At 32.3% G+C, this 16,992-nt stretch overlaps 1 protein-coding gene across 1 annotated transcript; it reads right to left on the reverse strand.

Annotated features, from left to right (window-relative positions):
* Positions 1 to 647: 647 nt before the first annotated feature.
* Positions 648 to 3,166, reverse strand: LOC149552862 (uncharacterized). The gene is made up of 2 exons (XM_089788391.1): positions 2,940 to 3,166; positions 648 to 1,564 (listed from the first exon to the last, which is right to left on the reverse strand). The coding sequence occupies exons 1-2, from the start codon at positions 3,001 to 3,003 to the stop codon at positions 1,164 to 1,166; spliced, it is 465 nt and encodes a 154-aa protein (XP_089644517.1). The 5' UTR covers positions 3,004 to 3,166; the 3' UTR covers positions 648 to 1,163.
* Positions 3,167 to 16,992: the final 13,826 nt, after the last annotated feature.

Genomic DNA, 16,992 nt, shown 5'->3' on the forward strand with positions numbered 1-16,992 from the left:
ATGATCTAATGAAGGCAACTTGTACATAAGCTTTTTCAAGTTGACATTGAAGTGGGTGAAGGGCAGTTGCCCTACCTTTTAGCCTCTTACCATTATAAGGTGATTTTGGCTCTTCTTTTAATCTCACCTCAACACTTGAGTTTCTCCCTTTTAAAGTGGATATTGGGTGCCAATGAGGGCATGAGTAAATGGGTCCCGTGTTCACCTCTCAAACAAATGCAATAAATCATAAATTAACCATCATAGAAATGGTCTAAACATGTTATATATACAATTTTTATGCATGTAATAATGACTCTTCAATATTGTAGAATGTTTATTGATATAATTAATTTCATGGTTATAATATTTTTTATTAAAAAAATACTTGTAATTGATTTATTACATGTCTAGTATTGACATGAATCTCCTTGATGCCACTAAAGAACACCTCTTGAATTTTTTAAAAATAAATTCCTACTAAATTGAAAAAAAAAGCTTAAATAGATATTTTTTTGTTTAAAAAATTACTGGTTTTGTTTTAAATTTTATATTTAATCATAGTAGCTGAATTTTTCTTTTATGATTTTAATTATTTTCAAACATATGTCTGCTATATTTTGATTATATGTACAGAATCCTCACTGTAATTCTTCACACCACTGTCATATAGAATGTCTCTCATTGTAAATTATCCTCAGTTGTGAACTCAATTGTCCAGTGTACATATTCTCACTTGAAGAGATCAGAAGTGAAACAAACCTCTGTAGTCCCTGTGCCATAGCTGCCAATTCCAAACACCAATCCTCAATCCAAAAGACCCATACCGAAAGATAATTCCATGTGACAAGCGTGATCATTGAACAGATGATTTCTTGATCATCAGCAATCCTCAATCCAAATTTGAACAAACCCATTAAAAAAGATCAGAACAAGCCCCAAACCCTAAACACTGGGAGACGAATTCTCTGTTATAATCAATCAAAACATTCAGGCACTCTGAATTATCATCATCATCATAAAAATGTAGCGAAATGAGATCCTTGCGGTCTCCATGCTTTATATATATATATTGATGAAGGATTCAGACCTGCAAGACAGTCCAGCAGAGACAAAAAATCTGCGAGCTACCAACCAACGAAGACCAATATTTTAATTTTTCATCTGTACCCCAGATTGGGCTTCTACCCTTCAAATGAATGATTTCTCCAAAACCCCACATAACTCTTTCCCACAACTTCCTCCCAGAATTGCTCAGTGCTGATATAACTCTGGACATTTACTTTGTGTGTATCACTCAACGATTCATGCTGAGAAGAAGCCTGAGAAGAATCCTCCGTGTCAGAATCTTGATAATGAACTTCCTGTACCCGAACTGCTTTGTTTCTCTTTCTTTTGGCTCTTCTCCACGCCTTCTTGGAGAGACTTGCAGGCAATTTCAGAAAGGCCAGAGAAGCCAAATTCAACAGAGCACAGGGGCAGCAAACAACTGCTGCTGTACCACCGGCAACTTCACCAAACCTGCTGCTGCCATGATCTTGAGTTCGTGTATTCAGGGCTTTCGAACCAGATTTCTCTGCCCTAGCTGTTGCAAAAAACTATGATGAAATTAGAGGGGTTTGGATGTGTTTCTGTCATTCTATTCAAACATCAGATGATTCAATGGTCAAACAATCAACGTGTCTAGGGTTTTGGAATAACATCGAATGATTCAATGGGCAAACAATAAATGTGATTAGAGTTTTGGAAAAACATCCAATGATTCAATGGTCAAACAATTCATGTGTTCAGGGCTTTTAGATCAGACTTCTCTACAGTAGACTGTTACATCAAAGTAAGATCAAATGATTATTCAATGGTCAAACGATTCATGTATTTAGGGCTTTCAAAACAAGACTTCTTTACCGTAGGCTGTTCTGTTACAAAAAGAAAGATCAGATGATTATTCAATGCTTAAACAATTGATGTATTCAGGGCTTTCAAAACCGGAATTCTTTACCATAGGCTGTTACAGGAAAACAAAACAAAATGAAATGAGACGACTCCTAATATCCTTTTAACAGCTTCCTTAAACATCAAACAATTCAACAGCCAAACCACGAATTACCCATCCTTAGAAGACAAATTGACATGTATATCCTTTCAAATGTCAAATTTACTTGTTTACAGAGGTATTGTTTTCACGACTGTCCAGTTTGTAGATAACACTGCCTGTTCTGCTAAAACATCAAACAATCCAACAGCCAACAATCACCAGACACCCTTTAAGACAAATTGATATGTAAGTCCTTTCGAAAATCAAATTTACTTGTTTACGGATGAATTATTTTGATAGGCATCCAGTTTAAGGATGAAATTGCTCAGGCAATACACCTCTCAAACAATTAGCAGGAAGATTGTTTGTAGAGAAGATGTTTTAACAGGTTCTGTGATAAATAAACAGGACGAGAGACAAATACACCTCTCAAACAATTAGCAGGAAGATTGTTTGCAGAGAAGATGTTTTAACAGGTTCTATGATAAATAAGCATGACAAGAGACAAATTTATCTGATTGAAGACAATTAACATCTCTATTTGATTGAATACAGTGTACATCTCTACACTTTATTTCCTACAAATTTGTAAGATGATTGAAGGATATCTATACCGTAAATAATTACAGATTCCGCACTCCTAAGAAAATTTTAAAATATTAGAATTTCAGAAACTGCTATAAAACAAAGAATCAGAACATCTCACATATCAGCCTCTAATATAAGAAATCTTGTAAGTCAATTTTGATACTAAACAAGAAGCTTCAATCTTACAAATACCCTAGATATGGACGAGCCAATCTGGTCTGGAAAAACATCAAAATCTCCACAATTCTTAATATTGTAGAATGCAGAGACCTATACAGAAATCAGAAACAGGATATTAGCATTGAAAAGGCAAAGATTTTGAGGGAAGAACAAATACCTAATCTGAAGTTGTTAACACCAGAAATGGGCATTCTGGAGGTCGGTCTGTAGAGAACTTCCATTAGAAAGAATCCTGAAATCCCATCTAAATTCGGAAACTCTGATCGAAGGGGAGTACAAAAAGGGGGGTTTGAGAGCCTTAAAACCACGTTTTCACTCGGCCAATACACGGGCAGTACCCCAAAATTTCAATTATTTAAGTTTACACGTCTGTACAAGACAATCAAGAGCTTAAAAAGAGGCAACCTTGTTTATCTAGAACTCATGCATTGTTTTATTCATATTATTTAATCAAATAATTAAATCGAGATGTCCTTTTTATTATTAATATTATTTAATCATAAGTATGACTTTCTTTGGAAAACAAACAAGAGTAGCTCCTTCCTATAAACTGAGATGTCCTTTTTCTTAATAATATTAATATTATAAGGCAAGAGTCTACAACACAATAATTAATCTAGGTTTCGGTGGATTTACCAATCAAAAAAAAATTTAATATTATAAGATTTGGGGGTAGATCAGATTTGTTTGATTATTTTTAGGCTAGTCCCTTTCTCTATATGATTTTTAATTTTTAATTTTTAATTTTTCATATTGTAGCATTTGGATAGCTCCTTTATATAAAAAATTAGGGCACACCCTCTAATATTAAGGTTTGGGGGAGACTAGATTTGTTTGATTATTTTTACACTAACCACTTTCTATAGCATGCCTTCTAATATCACATAGACTAGACAAAAATGAATATCATAACTTGGTGTATTTCAAAAGAAACTTTAGCAGGATTAATTTTGTTAAGTGGAGGAGCATCCGTTATATTTTTATTATTATAATATGTAAAATTATTTAATTATAAATTTTCTTTAAATGTTATTAAATTTAACTGTCAAACAATCAATAAGAGGCCCACAATTCATCCACATTAAAAAGATATAAATATTTATGATATTTTCTATGTAGTAAATTTACCTTTGACCATTGGAGGAAGTGATGCATAAGAATAGTCTAACTTACTTATTTATAATATTGGACTTCTTGAATATATGCATACAACATATTTTCGTAAGAAATAAATAATAATACTTTACCTTCTTTTTTGAAAGGTGTTTGTATACAAAATAATTTTATTATTATCTTCACTCTTATAGGTAGACTCTATACTATTTAGATGCATAGATGTTGAAAGTATTCATTTGTATGGATCAATAATTTATTTTGTTTAAATTTTATTTAAAAAATCGTTGATTTATCTTTTTGTAATATAAAATTCAATATAAGAATATGTGAAAATCATGTTCTATATTTCTTTATTTTTTCAAATAAATCAATATTTTTATCAAAGTTATACTTTTATTTAAAGTTGTTGATTTATTTCTTTTTTGATGAATAGTCCTTTTCTATTAAAAATTAATATACTTGTTACAAATTCACAAAAAAGGCGTTGGGGGATACAAGATCACCCTGTGAGAGTTCACACGGTCATAGCCGAGATCGACAACTATTCATAAAAAAAAAACATTTAAGCAACCCCTTAGGCCACCAAAGCAGGCCAACCGAGGAAGGTGGTTCATCTCAATCATTAAAGCCCCAATAATCCTTGGGATTAGTAGGCAGACTAGGAACAATCTAGCCATCAATAATGTAATCAGTAACCTTGTCTTTATCTTTCTCCTCTCCTTGCAGCGAAGAGATAGCCAAATTCAAGCGAAAAGGTCACTTGCCAGAAACAACAAGAGGAGCACCAGGAAGGGGAGCCACCAGACTCGGGGACCAGCCAAAGCCACAACGAGGTAGAGATGTTGAGCGGTGGTGGGGAGCCTGTGAGTGTGGTGTGTGTGAGCGACAAGCAGAGGAGCTATGCCCTCGATGACGGCCCCTGGGTGGAATATGGTCAACCGAGGCATCGGGAGGCACTCTAGTGATCGTGCAAGGTGTGTTACCCCAATTATTGAGTAACTCTTGAAGGTGGGCCACCTCTAGAGCCACTTTGTTAGCCTGGACCTTAATCTACTATAGTAGATTTGAAAATAAGAGAAATTTGTGAAAATCATGTTGCATATTTGATCAATTTATTTTTATTTACATTCCATATGAAGTTTATTTAATTCAATATTACAATCAATGATTGTACTTAATTTAGATTTAATAAAGAGTCATATTCATAAATTAAAATGTCACTTTTAAAAAATAAAGATAATATATAGAGTAGTTAGCTTTGGGAATAACAATGAAAAATTAATAGTAACTCAAAAAAAATCTTGTTGCTAAGATATATTAAAATATGCTAGCATTTGTTTAAAAAATCTCAAGTTTTCAATAGTCTTAGAAATCTCTATGGATCAAATCCAAGCTCGTTTGGATCAATGTGAGCACCATAAGAATGATATCATCCCTATAAGTAATATGTTGCTTATAAGACACGACAAACAATAAGCTTTTAAAATATAATTGCTATTATATCTAATTAACATTTTTTATAACCCATATTTCTATGAATTAATGTCTTTTATGTACAAGTTAGGATTATGTGGGTGACTTTGATCCAACTTAGAACAACATTTGTAGAATTAAGTTTCTTAATAAAAATTTAAATTTCATGAATGCATCAAGATAGCTCATCCCAATTTCATCACTATTGCATCGATGAACATGTCATCAAGTTTTGAATGTGTGCCTAGAAATTGTATCAAGGACGTAGTGCTAGGTCATTAAGTCATCCTTTGTTATTAAGACAAACCCTTCATCATATAGATAACCCCTTCACATCCACTATCAAAAGATCAGTTTAGCCACATCGTTATCTTTACATCAATCATTTAATTTGCATTGGATCTTATATTACCAAATATAAAAACCTAGTCATTGTGCATGGTTTTTCAATTTGACATCCATTGGATCAAGAAATTAACATAATAGATATTATTTCTTTAATTTCTAATCCAACTTTTAACTTCTTATATATATATATAAACACACACACACACACACACAATCAAAAGCCTAAGTTTAGTGTGGAAGGATTGAATACCTTTTTGTAACTTTATGATGTTAAATTTTAATGTAGTTGACTAGAATGTATAGGAATGTCTAAAGGTTAATTCTAGAACCAGATACTAGATTGATTGTAAATTCTACAATTGATTAATCTTAGGTTTAATTTCTTTATAATCATAGCTCCCTTAATCACAATTCTCTCATGATTTGACATTATTTCATCTATTAGTTTCATTTTCTATTCTCACATGCTTCTAAAAGTTACATTTTTGCTTTGATGTATTCTTACACTGATATGTAATTACATGTGGGAATTAGTATAATTACCCAAACATTTAAATTTTTAGTTTGCAAGGAAATGATTTAGTAAGAAAATTATTGTTGTTTGTTTGATTTAAGCATTTAGTGTTCAAATATCTAAATTCAGTAATAAAATTTTGTCTTTACCAGTGTACCATGAAAGAATGGGGCCACAAAACTCGAGATAATTTGATATGGTAATATGTTTTGAGAAATAGTAGTATGCTTACACAATAGTTAGGTTTTTCTACTCTCTCTACTTTGAACATTATTGAGTTTCTTAACGATGTTGTCAAAAGGATATTTTAGTAATAATGGAGGAAATTCCTTTATTGTGCAAGTAATGATAAGCGAATATCAATAGTGATAGATGGATGAATAAGAGTAATAGGATTACATGAAGGTATACATGAGATATGGTACATTTGAGAGGTAGGAATAAGGAAGGAGGTTTGGTAGTGGGAACAATGCAATATACATGGAGTTGATTGGTTGGGAGAGGAGTTAAACCTAATGAAGTTGTGAAAGGGAAAAAGTGGTGGATTGGGTTTGGGATAGAATAGTGGAGAACAAAACTACTGAATATGAAGCAAGGGAAATATCACAAAGAGATCTTACTTTGTTCATTTTTTCATCTATGCCTTAAACAATTTCCATTTTGTTAGATCTAATCATCAATATATTATTGAAAGCATTAGCTAGATCCAATGCATCAATGTTAGCATTAACATTAATTTTTAGAAAATCCTCCTAAATGTGTTTTATTAGTGAGATGTAATGTGACTAAGTTATATGAATGCATATGCAAAAATATACGAAATTTTGAATACTAACATATCTAAAAGCACAAACAAAATCGATGTAAAACAAGTATCAAAAGGGTAAAATATGTTGTTTTTCTTTTATATTCTACAATCATAATAATGTGAGTTCATGCCATTGAACACCTTCGGTTACTTGTTTTTCTTTTAAATTCACTTGAATGCTATCCACTAACCACTCTTGACATACTGTATACATGTATTAAAACTTCCCTTTATTGAAATATCATCTCACTCAATAAATAAAAAAATTAACTACATCAAAAAGTTATTGAAAACTCTATGATATCTAACAATAACAAATAGTCAATAGGTCCTTGGTCTCCTTGTGAAGTTGAATGGATCTTAATGACCTCACGATAGATCAACTTTTGCTTGGCGCAAGGCTTTGACATCATAAGGGATGTGGTCAAGATCATGCCTTGAGCAGATTTATCGAAATAGTTACCCCTTAGTCCTTGACGCTTAGGCAAAGAGATTTCAGCCTAGACTCTGAATCCTCGCCATTTAATTGACAATGTTTCAACCTAAGACTCAAACTCTTATATCAAATAATTAAAACAAATTCACGAATGCAACCTTATATTTTATAATAAAAAACAAAACCAAAACTATAACACCTTCTAATATAAGATTCAAACTATATTGAAGCTAAGACTAAAGTTGAAGTAGTAAAACATAAGAGATATGAATCCTTAGGCGGACATGAATATGGCTTAGCCACCCATTGTTTTGTTATCTCATTTCAAAGCTACTAAGTTGGCAAGGAGACGGCAGGCTTACCTAAGCGATCTTATCATTGGTGACAAGGAAACAAAATAAATGAGGTGTAAGGCAATACTTCACTGTTTGAAGTCTGGTTAACGTCAAATCTTGATTATTTATTTATTTATAATATTGTTTCTCTGTATTGGTCGGAAATCTTTATAATATAAGTTTTATTTAAAAAATCACGCCCACACGCGACCTTTCTGGAATGTTTTCGGCACAAAAACGTTTTTAATGTCTTTGATAATCTTCTCGAAGGTTTGACCCATATTTTTTTTCCATTATTATTCAATTTTGGAGCGCAATTAATTGGCATTTTTATTTGTTCTTTGTACTTTTGGTGGGGTCTCATGAGAAGGCTCTACAATTTTTTCTGTTTGTCTTTTTTAAAGATAGCTGAAAGTTTAAAACTATTTTATTTGCAAAATTATGTTTTAAAGTAGTTACATTTTAATTTGTAATAGACATGTTGTATGGCTTTACTTATCATATTTTCAATGTCTAGAAGTTTGAGCACTTCTTTATAATTTGTTTGTATTTAATATATATCTTAAATTAAATACATTTATAACATGTGTGTTTTATAACTAATCTTGTGTTTCTGGATTTAAATTGTGAGAGTATTTTTTTAAGCCAATGTTTCGGGTCACAATGTGTGCACCATCATCAGGGCAATAGAGCAATAAGGAGTTGAGAAGTGTATTTTGGTCCTAGAGATTCTTATATTATAATAATAGAGTCAATTAATTTTAATTGATATTAAGTAAAATATGTAAATAAAAAATGTAATATAAAAAATGATGTATAATTTAATGTCCATAAAATCTTTTTCATATACTATATAAAACAAGTGTTGTGTGCAACTTGAGTCCCTATCCTAAATAGGGGGCATCAGTGTGTAGAACATTGGTTGTTAGGATGCCCTAAATAGGAGGCAACAATGCATAGACTACTGATTGTTAGTAAGAAAAACTAAGCATGTGTTAGCATAACAGAATGATGAACTAGGTTCAAGTGAAGTGCATATGCTAGGGATATATATTTTGAACTCATACCCACATCTAGTAAATAGGCTAAAAAAGGAATATAGATTTCAACATCTAACTTGTGCAATGTACTTGAGATCTACTTTGTTTAGTGTACTTAAGATCTTGAGATACTAAATATATTACTATGTTTTCATCATGTAAATTAATGAAATGGAGGTATCATCCTACCAAATGGAGTGAAATACATTACAAATTTATCCCATGAATGTATATCATGAATCAATATCAAGAAAAATTCATTTAAAGCCCTCAAAATCTTACCGTAATATCCCATGAATGTATAGCATGAATTAATATTAAAAAAATTTCATATAATGCCCTCAAAATCTTATTGTAATGAGAGCATGTGACAAATAAAGAGTCCATAAACAATATTACATGCCATCAAAAAACATGATCCATCTGGGTAAAGCAACATTTTATGTACATGTAAAATGGGACAGGAACACATAAATTATAATAATAAATAGTGCATCATAAGAAAAATATAGTAGAGGCAACTAAATTAGTGTTCAATGGAACCAATTAGATGACACCATGATACATCAATGATCACATGCTAAGATAGTGCAATGTGTTGGAGTAAAAAGAAGGTAAATGACACCCATTCAATTATTTACAACATCACTTATGACAACCATTCAATTGAAAGTCACATTAGCAAGACCAAAGAAAAAGACACTAAGATATAAGTCTCCATCTACAGCTCTTTCATGTTGCATCTCTGTCTGCATGTTTTCATCTGCAATTATTTTGTGATGCAACTCTATTAGCAAAAAAATGTTGTCACAGTGATGAATGCCATGATTGATATCTAGGCAATCATGAATATATAAAGAAAATTGTTTCATTTAATTAATTTTTCAAAGACCAAAGTTGTTGGATGACTTTGTGCCTTATCAAGTGGAACTGCTAAGACATCTACAAGTTGTTGGCCTATATGAAAATAATTGTGAAATAATACAATTTTATTGACTAGAATGTAGCAATATGATTGATATTCGTTTTCCCAATATTGTACATGATCTTTCCTAGATATCACTTGGAACATCATAGCATGTTTGCGATATGTAAGTTCAGTTCCAATGACCTCTTGTAGAAAACCATCAAAACCATTTCTTGTAGGACACTTGAAGCCCCATGAACTCTAAAAACCCAAGAACAATTTCTCATGGTCCTTGTAAACAATTTTTCCTTTTGAGAAAAGAATTATATCATCAAAAAATTCATAATCTCTAGGGCAGGTTGTAGCAGAGAAATGGCCATAGTTTCGTCCATCACATGGACAGATTGGCCTAGATACTACACAACTATCCTATCCAGTCGATATTTCATCCATTAATAGAGCTTTGGAAAGTCTTAATCTTGACGATATTTTATCCATGAACAAATCTTTGGAAGGTATACTCACTAAAGTAAGCAGGGAAGACTAGTGAAATTAATCTCCCCCATAATGTATAGTCACTGAAGTAAGTAGGGAAGACTATTGAAATGAATTTTCTTTGATTAACTATAAGGTTATGACTTAAAGCCATACTTATTGTTACTCCTTTCTTCTAACCTCCTGAAATTCCTCTTTGCATTTCACCACAACCTAGGATATTTGATTTTTTAAGGTAGTTCGTTAGTATATCATAACTCAATGGATGAAAAAATATTTTTCCCTCTCTATCTATTCAGGATTCAATTAGAATTTGTAGTAAAGAGCAAGAAATGCATAGCCATTTCTTCCTTTGGCAAAATGAACAAGCCTTACAGACATATTATGTGACTATATTTGTTTGTTGACATTCCATAGTAATATTGCCACAGAAAAAAGTCAAACTTACAACTCTATCATCCATTGTTTCAAACATACTATTGGAGAGGTGTACAATCTCTCTTCTAGATGACCTTGAACCTGTGGTGATTAATTTGGCTACACCTCCTCCCAAGATGTGCCTTGATTAGGAAGATGGAATGCCATACAATATAATTACCATAGTTCAAAACAAAAGCAAGGTCTTGAGAAGATTATGTACTAGTAAGCTCAGGTAGAATTTCCTCAACTAACTTTGTCAAACAAATGCAACAAAAAATTCAAAGAAAAGAGGACCTTGTGGGGAACATAACACAAAAATTTATAGGTCACTTTACCAGATACTTGCAATTTTGACATAAGACCTATTTCTTTAGAGTTGTTAATTATGAATTTTTGAAAATATGTTTACACTAACCAATAATTTATGGATTATTTCTTACACTAAGGTCAGGATCGAGCTTCCCAAAAAGAACCAACAACAAAGTTCTCTTTGAAGAGCTCAGAGGCCCAAGAAGTAGAGTCATTTTGAAGGACGTATGTTGAACCATACAAATCTCATACGTGCACTCAATTGTAAAAGATTCTAAAAGAATTTTAGTTTTACAATTCAACATTATCAGGACCTTCATCACACCTTGATTTTTTGCATCTGATAGGGTTTTGGATTTGAAAGGTATGCATAACGCTTTGTAGGTGGTGACATTGTAGAGGTGAGGGCTTGAAACTTAAGATTGTCTAGATCAACACTACACAAGGCTATGGCTATGGAACCTAAATGGATTCTTAGCAAGGGCATCAACCAGTGGGACTTCCTATGTTATTGGTGGTTTTGCATCTTGCTATCAACCTAGCTTTTAGGTTGTTTGTGCCAACTATTATATAAACCCTAACCTATGTCCATTCCTATGATGTCTCTACCTTCACTAGCAATAAATTTAAAAATTTAATTGAAATGAGATTGAGCTCATGAAATCATAAACAACACACATGAATGATTAGCATTGCCTAAAAGACACATATTTACATGAAGCATAAAAATTATTAGTCGTGTACACAATTTATTTACAATGTTGCAACCTAACTTTCAGTGAAATGTGTAGAACAAGGTAAATCCAATATTTTACTAACATTTTCAAACATCGTCCATACCTGTGCCAAAATGGGATCTTTGGCAGACATGAATACACAATGTGCAAATCACAACAAAATGAATACCGAAACTAAAATATTAGAGGATATGATATCATAGAATACTTGAGGGCCTATAAAGCCAAGTTTGACAAACTTTTATATGATCAATCCAACCAAATTGAAACCCTAAGGTGCAATGAAATTTGTTAAAAATATTTTAATGCATGAAAGCAATTATGGCAATAAACAAGAATTGGCAGTGATAGACTAAACAAGAATGAAAGAGGGAGGAGAGGAAAATAGGAATTCAAGATTATTATGATTTAATGACCAATAGACCTACATGACTAGAAAATAAAAATGATAATACTAAAATCCCAAGAGGCTTATCTAATTCAAGACTAATGAAGATCGATTCCTCTATCTCATCTAGTGTTTTTCTTTCCTATTTTATTTTTTTCTTGCAATGGATAGAAGGGTGGAGCTAATAGCTAAAAATAAGTCAAGGAAATGCAACCCAATACAACATGAATTTTTCAAGGAAGATAAAGAGGATTTGAGAAGAGTACATTTGAACCAAAATTAGAAAAGAATTTGTTTGAGAACATAAGCTTAAGTGCTGAATCTATTCTTGGGTGTTTTTTTGAAGGGAAACCTTGATAATAAGATAACCCTTTGATGTAGAATTACATGTAAAGGCCATGTGCATTCCTCTATAGAAGGCCATGTGCATTTCTTTGTCCAAGTCTCACCACCTCTTGACACGACGTGCCACCATAGCCATAACTTACCATGAATTTTATGTTCAATTTTTTGTGAAAAATATTAAAAAGATCCCAAGGAAAAAGTAGGGGAGCCAATGAGAAATCTTGAAATTTGCACTAGAAAAATTAGTTTAATAGAATTTAATTTCAGAACCTTAGTATATAGTGAATATTTTGTTGTTTTCATAGAGCTCAAAGCAGGAACTAATGTGAAATAGAGCAGTGAAAACTTTAGTCCTTGCCATAGATGACATGGACTAATAATACAACTTGAGCTATAATAGAAACTTCAAGCATTCTACAACCTTTTGTTTAAATTATTTCTTATTCAATTTAAATTGGTCACACCAAAGCATTACCATGGTGGCAAGGAATTAAATGTGAAGCACATTGCTTGATACAACATTCTATGCACATTCCAACATGATACACCATCTCAAAGACTCTCATTTCCAATATATATATATATATATATATATATATATATATATATATATATATATATATATATATATATATATATATATATATATATATATATATATATATATATATATATATATAAAACACAGTAACTTCTAGGACCGAAACATAATGAGCACTCTCTAAATAGGGTTGTAACTAAAAAACATTCCACCATATGATGTACACGAATATGGATAAGGGAAAATTTAAATTACATCTTTTAGTGAACACTTTTAGTAATACGTCAAGGTTATTGATACACGCATCAACTGATACAAAAAAAATTCATAAATGAACCTCTTCTATGCATCGAATATTTTGACATCAATGAAAACTATTATTAACAAAATCATGAATGAAAATAACCTCACATTCTAACAATAACATCCATCTAGGGGTCGATGCCTACCCTTAAGATTTTTCTCTTTTATTGTTCTAGTTATTTTTGGACATTTATTAGTCTTGTTCTAGTTTTGATTATTATTACTCTTATTGGAATGACCACCATAATTGCCTCTTCCTCTTCCCCTAATATTTTGGATCTAGAGGCATCCTTTCCTATCCTTCTTTCCTCCCCAAAATTTCATTTATATATAACCATACGATGATTTAGGTGTTTGATACACATGGAGGCTAACATCTATTGTGGTTTTTATTCTTGATGGTATTTTCATAAGCTTGGTACAACGTAGAGGGGTTATACATGTCTACATTAGTGCTTACTTTATGTTTTAACCCAAGATAAACTTACAAAATTTAAATCTCTCATCCATATAATACCAATGAACATATTGTAGGAAATTACCCAACCTCTCATGACATTGTGCTACTATTGAGATACCTTGTACCAAATTCTAAAACACATTCTATTTCATGTCATAATATAACTACAATAACCATCTTTTACTCATAAAGAGTGAGCACATATCAATTTGACTTGAGAAACATTTTATTTAGGGTATTACATCATCATAAAATAATTCTAACATCATGACAAAGTAAGCATCTCTCATAAAAGTGTTAGCCAAGAATGTTGGTTTGTGGTGACTGATCAAGCAAGTACTCTTTTTAGTTGTGATGTAGGAGCATCTTGGGTCAATGAGCAATCTTGCATCATCCAAAAATATTGCTATATTTTATGTACTAGTTTGTTGTTCAAGGAGTAGTAACTGCTTCTTGTGGTTTCAAGTTGTACGCAATTGGCATCTTATTGTGGATCCATTGGTAATCCTTACCCTAAGTGCATGAAATCTAATGTTTGTTGTGCTTGGAGTTACACGTATCTTTCTTTGCTTGCTTTTCATTGTGTGTTTCATGCAATGCATTGTGGAATTCCTTTTAGTGTGGTTTCCTACAAAGACATGACATCTTGCATGATTGAGGACATCTCTTGGATCACATGTGGATCTATTCTTAAGAGTGTAGATTCTATTTTGATCATTAGATAGTTCTTTTGTTCTCTCCTCCAAGGCAATACCTATTTTGTAATTAAATGCCCAAAATGCCAACTTTTGATCTTGTTGGCTATATAAGAACTTGGATTAGATTTAGGTAAGTAAGTCTTTTTGAAGTGGCATGAAGGAAGATCAATAGAAGAAAGTCTCAAGATTGTGAGATTTGAGCTTTGATGTAGTAATTTATTGTACTGGTCACAACTCAAAATCCCTCATAGCTAGACATGTTGGATGTTTGAAAGTATATTTTATCATGTGAGTTGTCTAATCAATTATTACTTGATTCACGAAGAAATTTGTTTGTTATTTCTAAATATGTGTTTTCTTTCATGTGTACTCTTGGCAAGATCTTAGGAGATTAGAATTGGATTTCCTTCTCCAAGAACCTTAATTAGATTGGTTTTAGGGTGGTAGATCTGGAATCTAATCTTTAACTTGCAAAAGGTTACAACCTTGTAGGAAATAAATTGTCAAGATGGTTCAAAGTAGAGGAAATGGAGATAATGCTATTATGTATATGTTTAGGTAGATTATAGCAAGATCTGAAGTTGTTGAGAGAGAACATGGAAGAGGTGTACATCTTGAGGATGTTTGTGATGATGAAGAAGTGGCTCCTAATATGAATCCTAAACTAGAAGTGGAACGGGATGAGGAAAGGATTCTAAGAGTTTTGTCTAGAGAAAACTCCAAACATGCTATTGAAGTTGCTTGTTATGATGGAAGACTTGAAACTAACGTAGTGTTGGATTGAATCTCTAAAATGAACAAGTTCTTTGAGTATGAAAGTACCCCCACTAATTAGAAGGTAAAGATATTGGTCACCAAGTTGAAGGTTCATGCCTTACTTTTATTAATCTTAGATTGGTTTTGACATATGAGTGACTACACACTTAGTCATATTCCTAAAAGTGCATACCAAGCATAAGTTGTTAGATAATGCAAGTCGAGTAGAATATATAGTATGTGTTGAGCACTAGTATGTTTCGAGTAGATAGTTAGTGCAGAGTCACTCCAGTGAGGAGAAAGTTAGTGCATGCCTAGTGGTTCAGATGCCGAGTGAATAGTGGATGCCAAGTCATTCAGGAGATGAGTTACAACATTGAAGATACATCAAATGTTGAGCATCAAAAGCTTTAACTGCCAAGTAAATAGTTTTGGACATAGTTGTTTGTAATGGCACAAACTTCTATGTAAACTATTTTTGAGCTAACTTAAGGATTATTTTGTGATTCTAGATGATAAGAATGAATCTATATTGGGACTCCCTATGCATAACATGCAACCAATCAGATTGAGGGATGTTCTAAGCAGAAAAATGGGTAAATCACCATTGTTGATTCTTACCTATTCCTAAGTCACCTAGGTCTTCTTAAGGAAGGAAAACCCTAAAGATGCAAAGCAGTGAAGAGAGAATTTTGCATGTGCAGATAGAGCATCCATGGTGACTAAGGAGTTGTGAATTGAGATATGCATTGTAGAATTAGGTAGAGAGAACAGAGGAAAGAAGAGAGGATATAAGTGGTACATTTGATCAAAGAGGATCAAGTACACATTAGGAAAGAAGTGATATGTTATCTAGGAAAGGAGTGATAACTGAAGGATCAAGGTTGAGACATTCTAATAGGTGAATAAGTAAAATCTCTTAACAGAGTAGCCTTAATAGGTTTCAAGTTCTAGTAGAATTTTGTGTAAATCTCTTAACCGGATCCTTACTTCATTATACGTTGAAGTCCTTTAACCAAACACACTTGTAATAGGGTGTTGAAATCCTTTAACAGGGTAAGATCTAACAATCTTTGTAAGCCTTAAATAGGGTAGATCATAGTTTATGATCAAACATTGTAACCTTCATTTGATACACTTTACAATTATAGTAGTGAAGATTTGTGGGTGTCATCCCCACCCTAGTTTTACCTTCTCATTAGAGGGTTTTTAGGTAACCTAATATCTTGTGTCATATGTGATGAATGTTTATTTGTTTTCATGCTATGGATGAACATGCTTAGTTTGGTATTTTAGTTTATATGCAAATTGTGAGATGGATGTGTGGTGAATATTTTAGTGGATAAAGTTTTGAAGGACTATTTCACCACCCCTGACCCTCCCCTCTCAGAGTTTACTTTCCCTATTGTATTTTTGACAATCGGTATTAGAGCCTTGTTCTCTAAAGAGGAAAGCTTTGCAACTTTGAAGAAAGATCTTGAAGATGGAAGTCTACAAGTTGGGAAAAGTCATTAAGAACCATAAGATTGAAATCCAGATTTCCCTAAATTAGATGAATAAAGTAAGAAATGTATTGAAGAGATCACTAAAGAGAAGGAAATAGATAGCTATTGAGGAGAATGGCACACATTACCAAGAGGAAGACACTACTAAATTATTTTCAAATGGAAACACAAGTGAATTTGATGTAGCAGTTGTAGATTTGATGGAAAAGAATGGTGCCCTAACTGAAGAGGTCACAAATCTTAAGATAGAACAAGAAGTCCAATTAGTATTGCTAT

Source organism: Cupressus sempervirens, chromosome 6 (assembly GCF_028749045.1).
Source record: "Cupressus sempervirens isolate cs-2001-9-10 chromosome 6, ASM2874904v1, whole genome shotgun sequence".
Taxonomy (NCBI): Eukaryota; Viridiplantae; Streptophyta; class Pinopsida; order Cupressales; family Cupressaceae; genus Cupressus; species Cupressus sempervirens.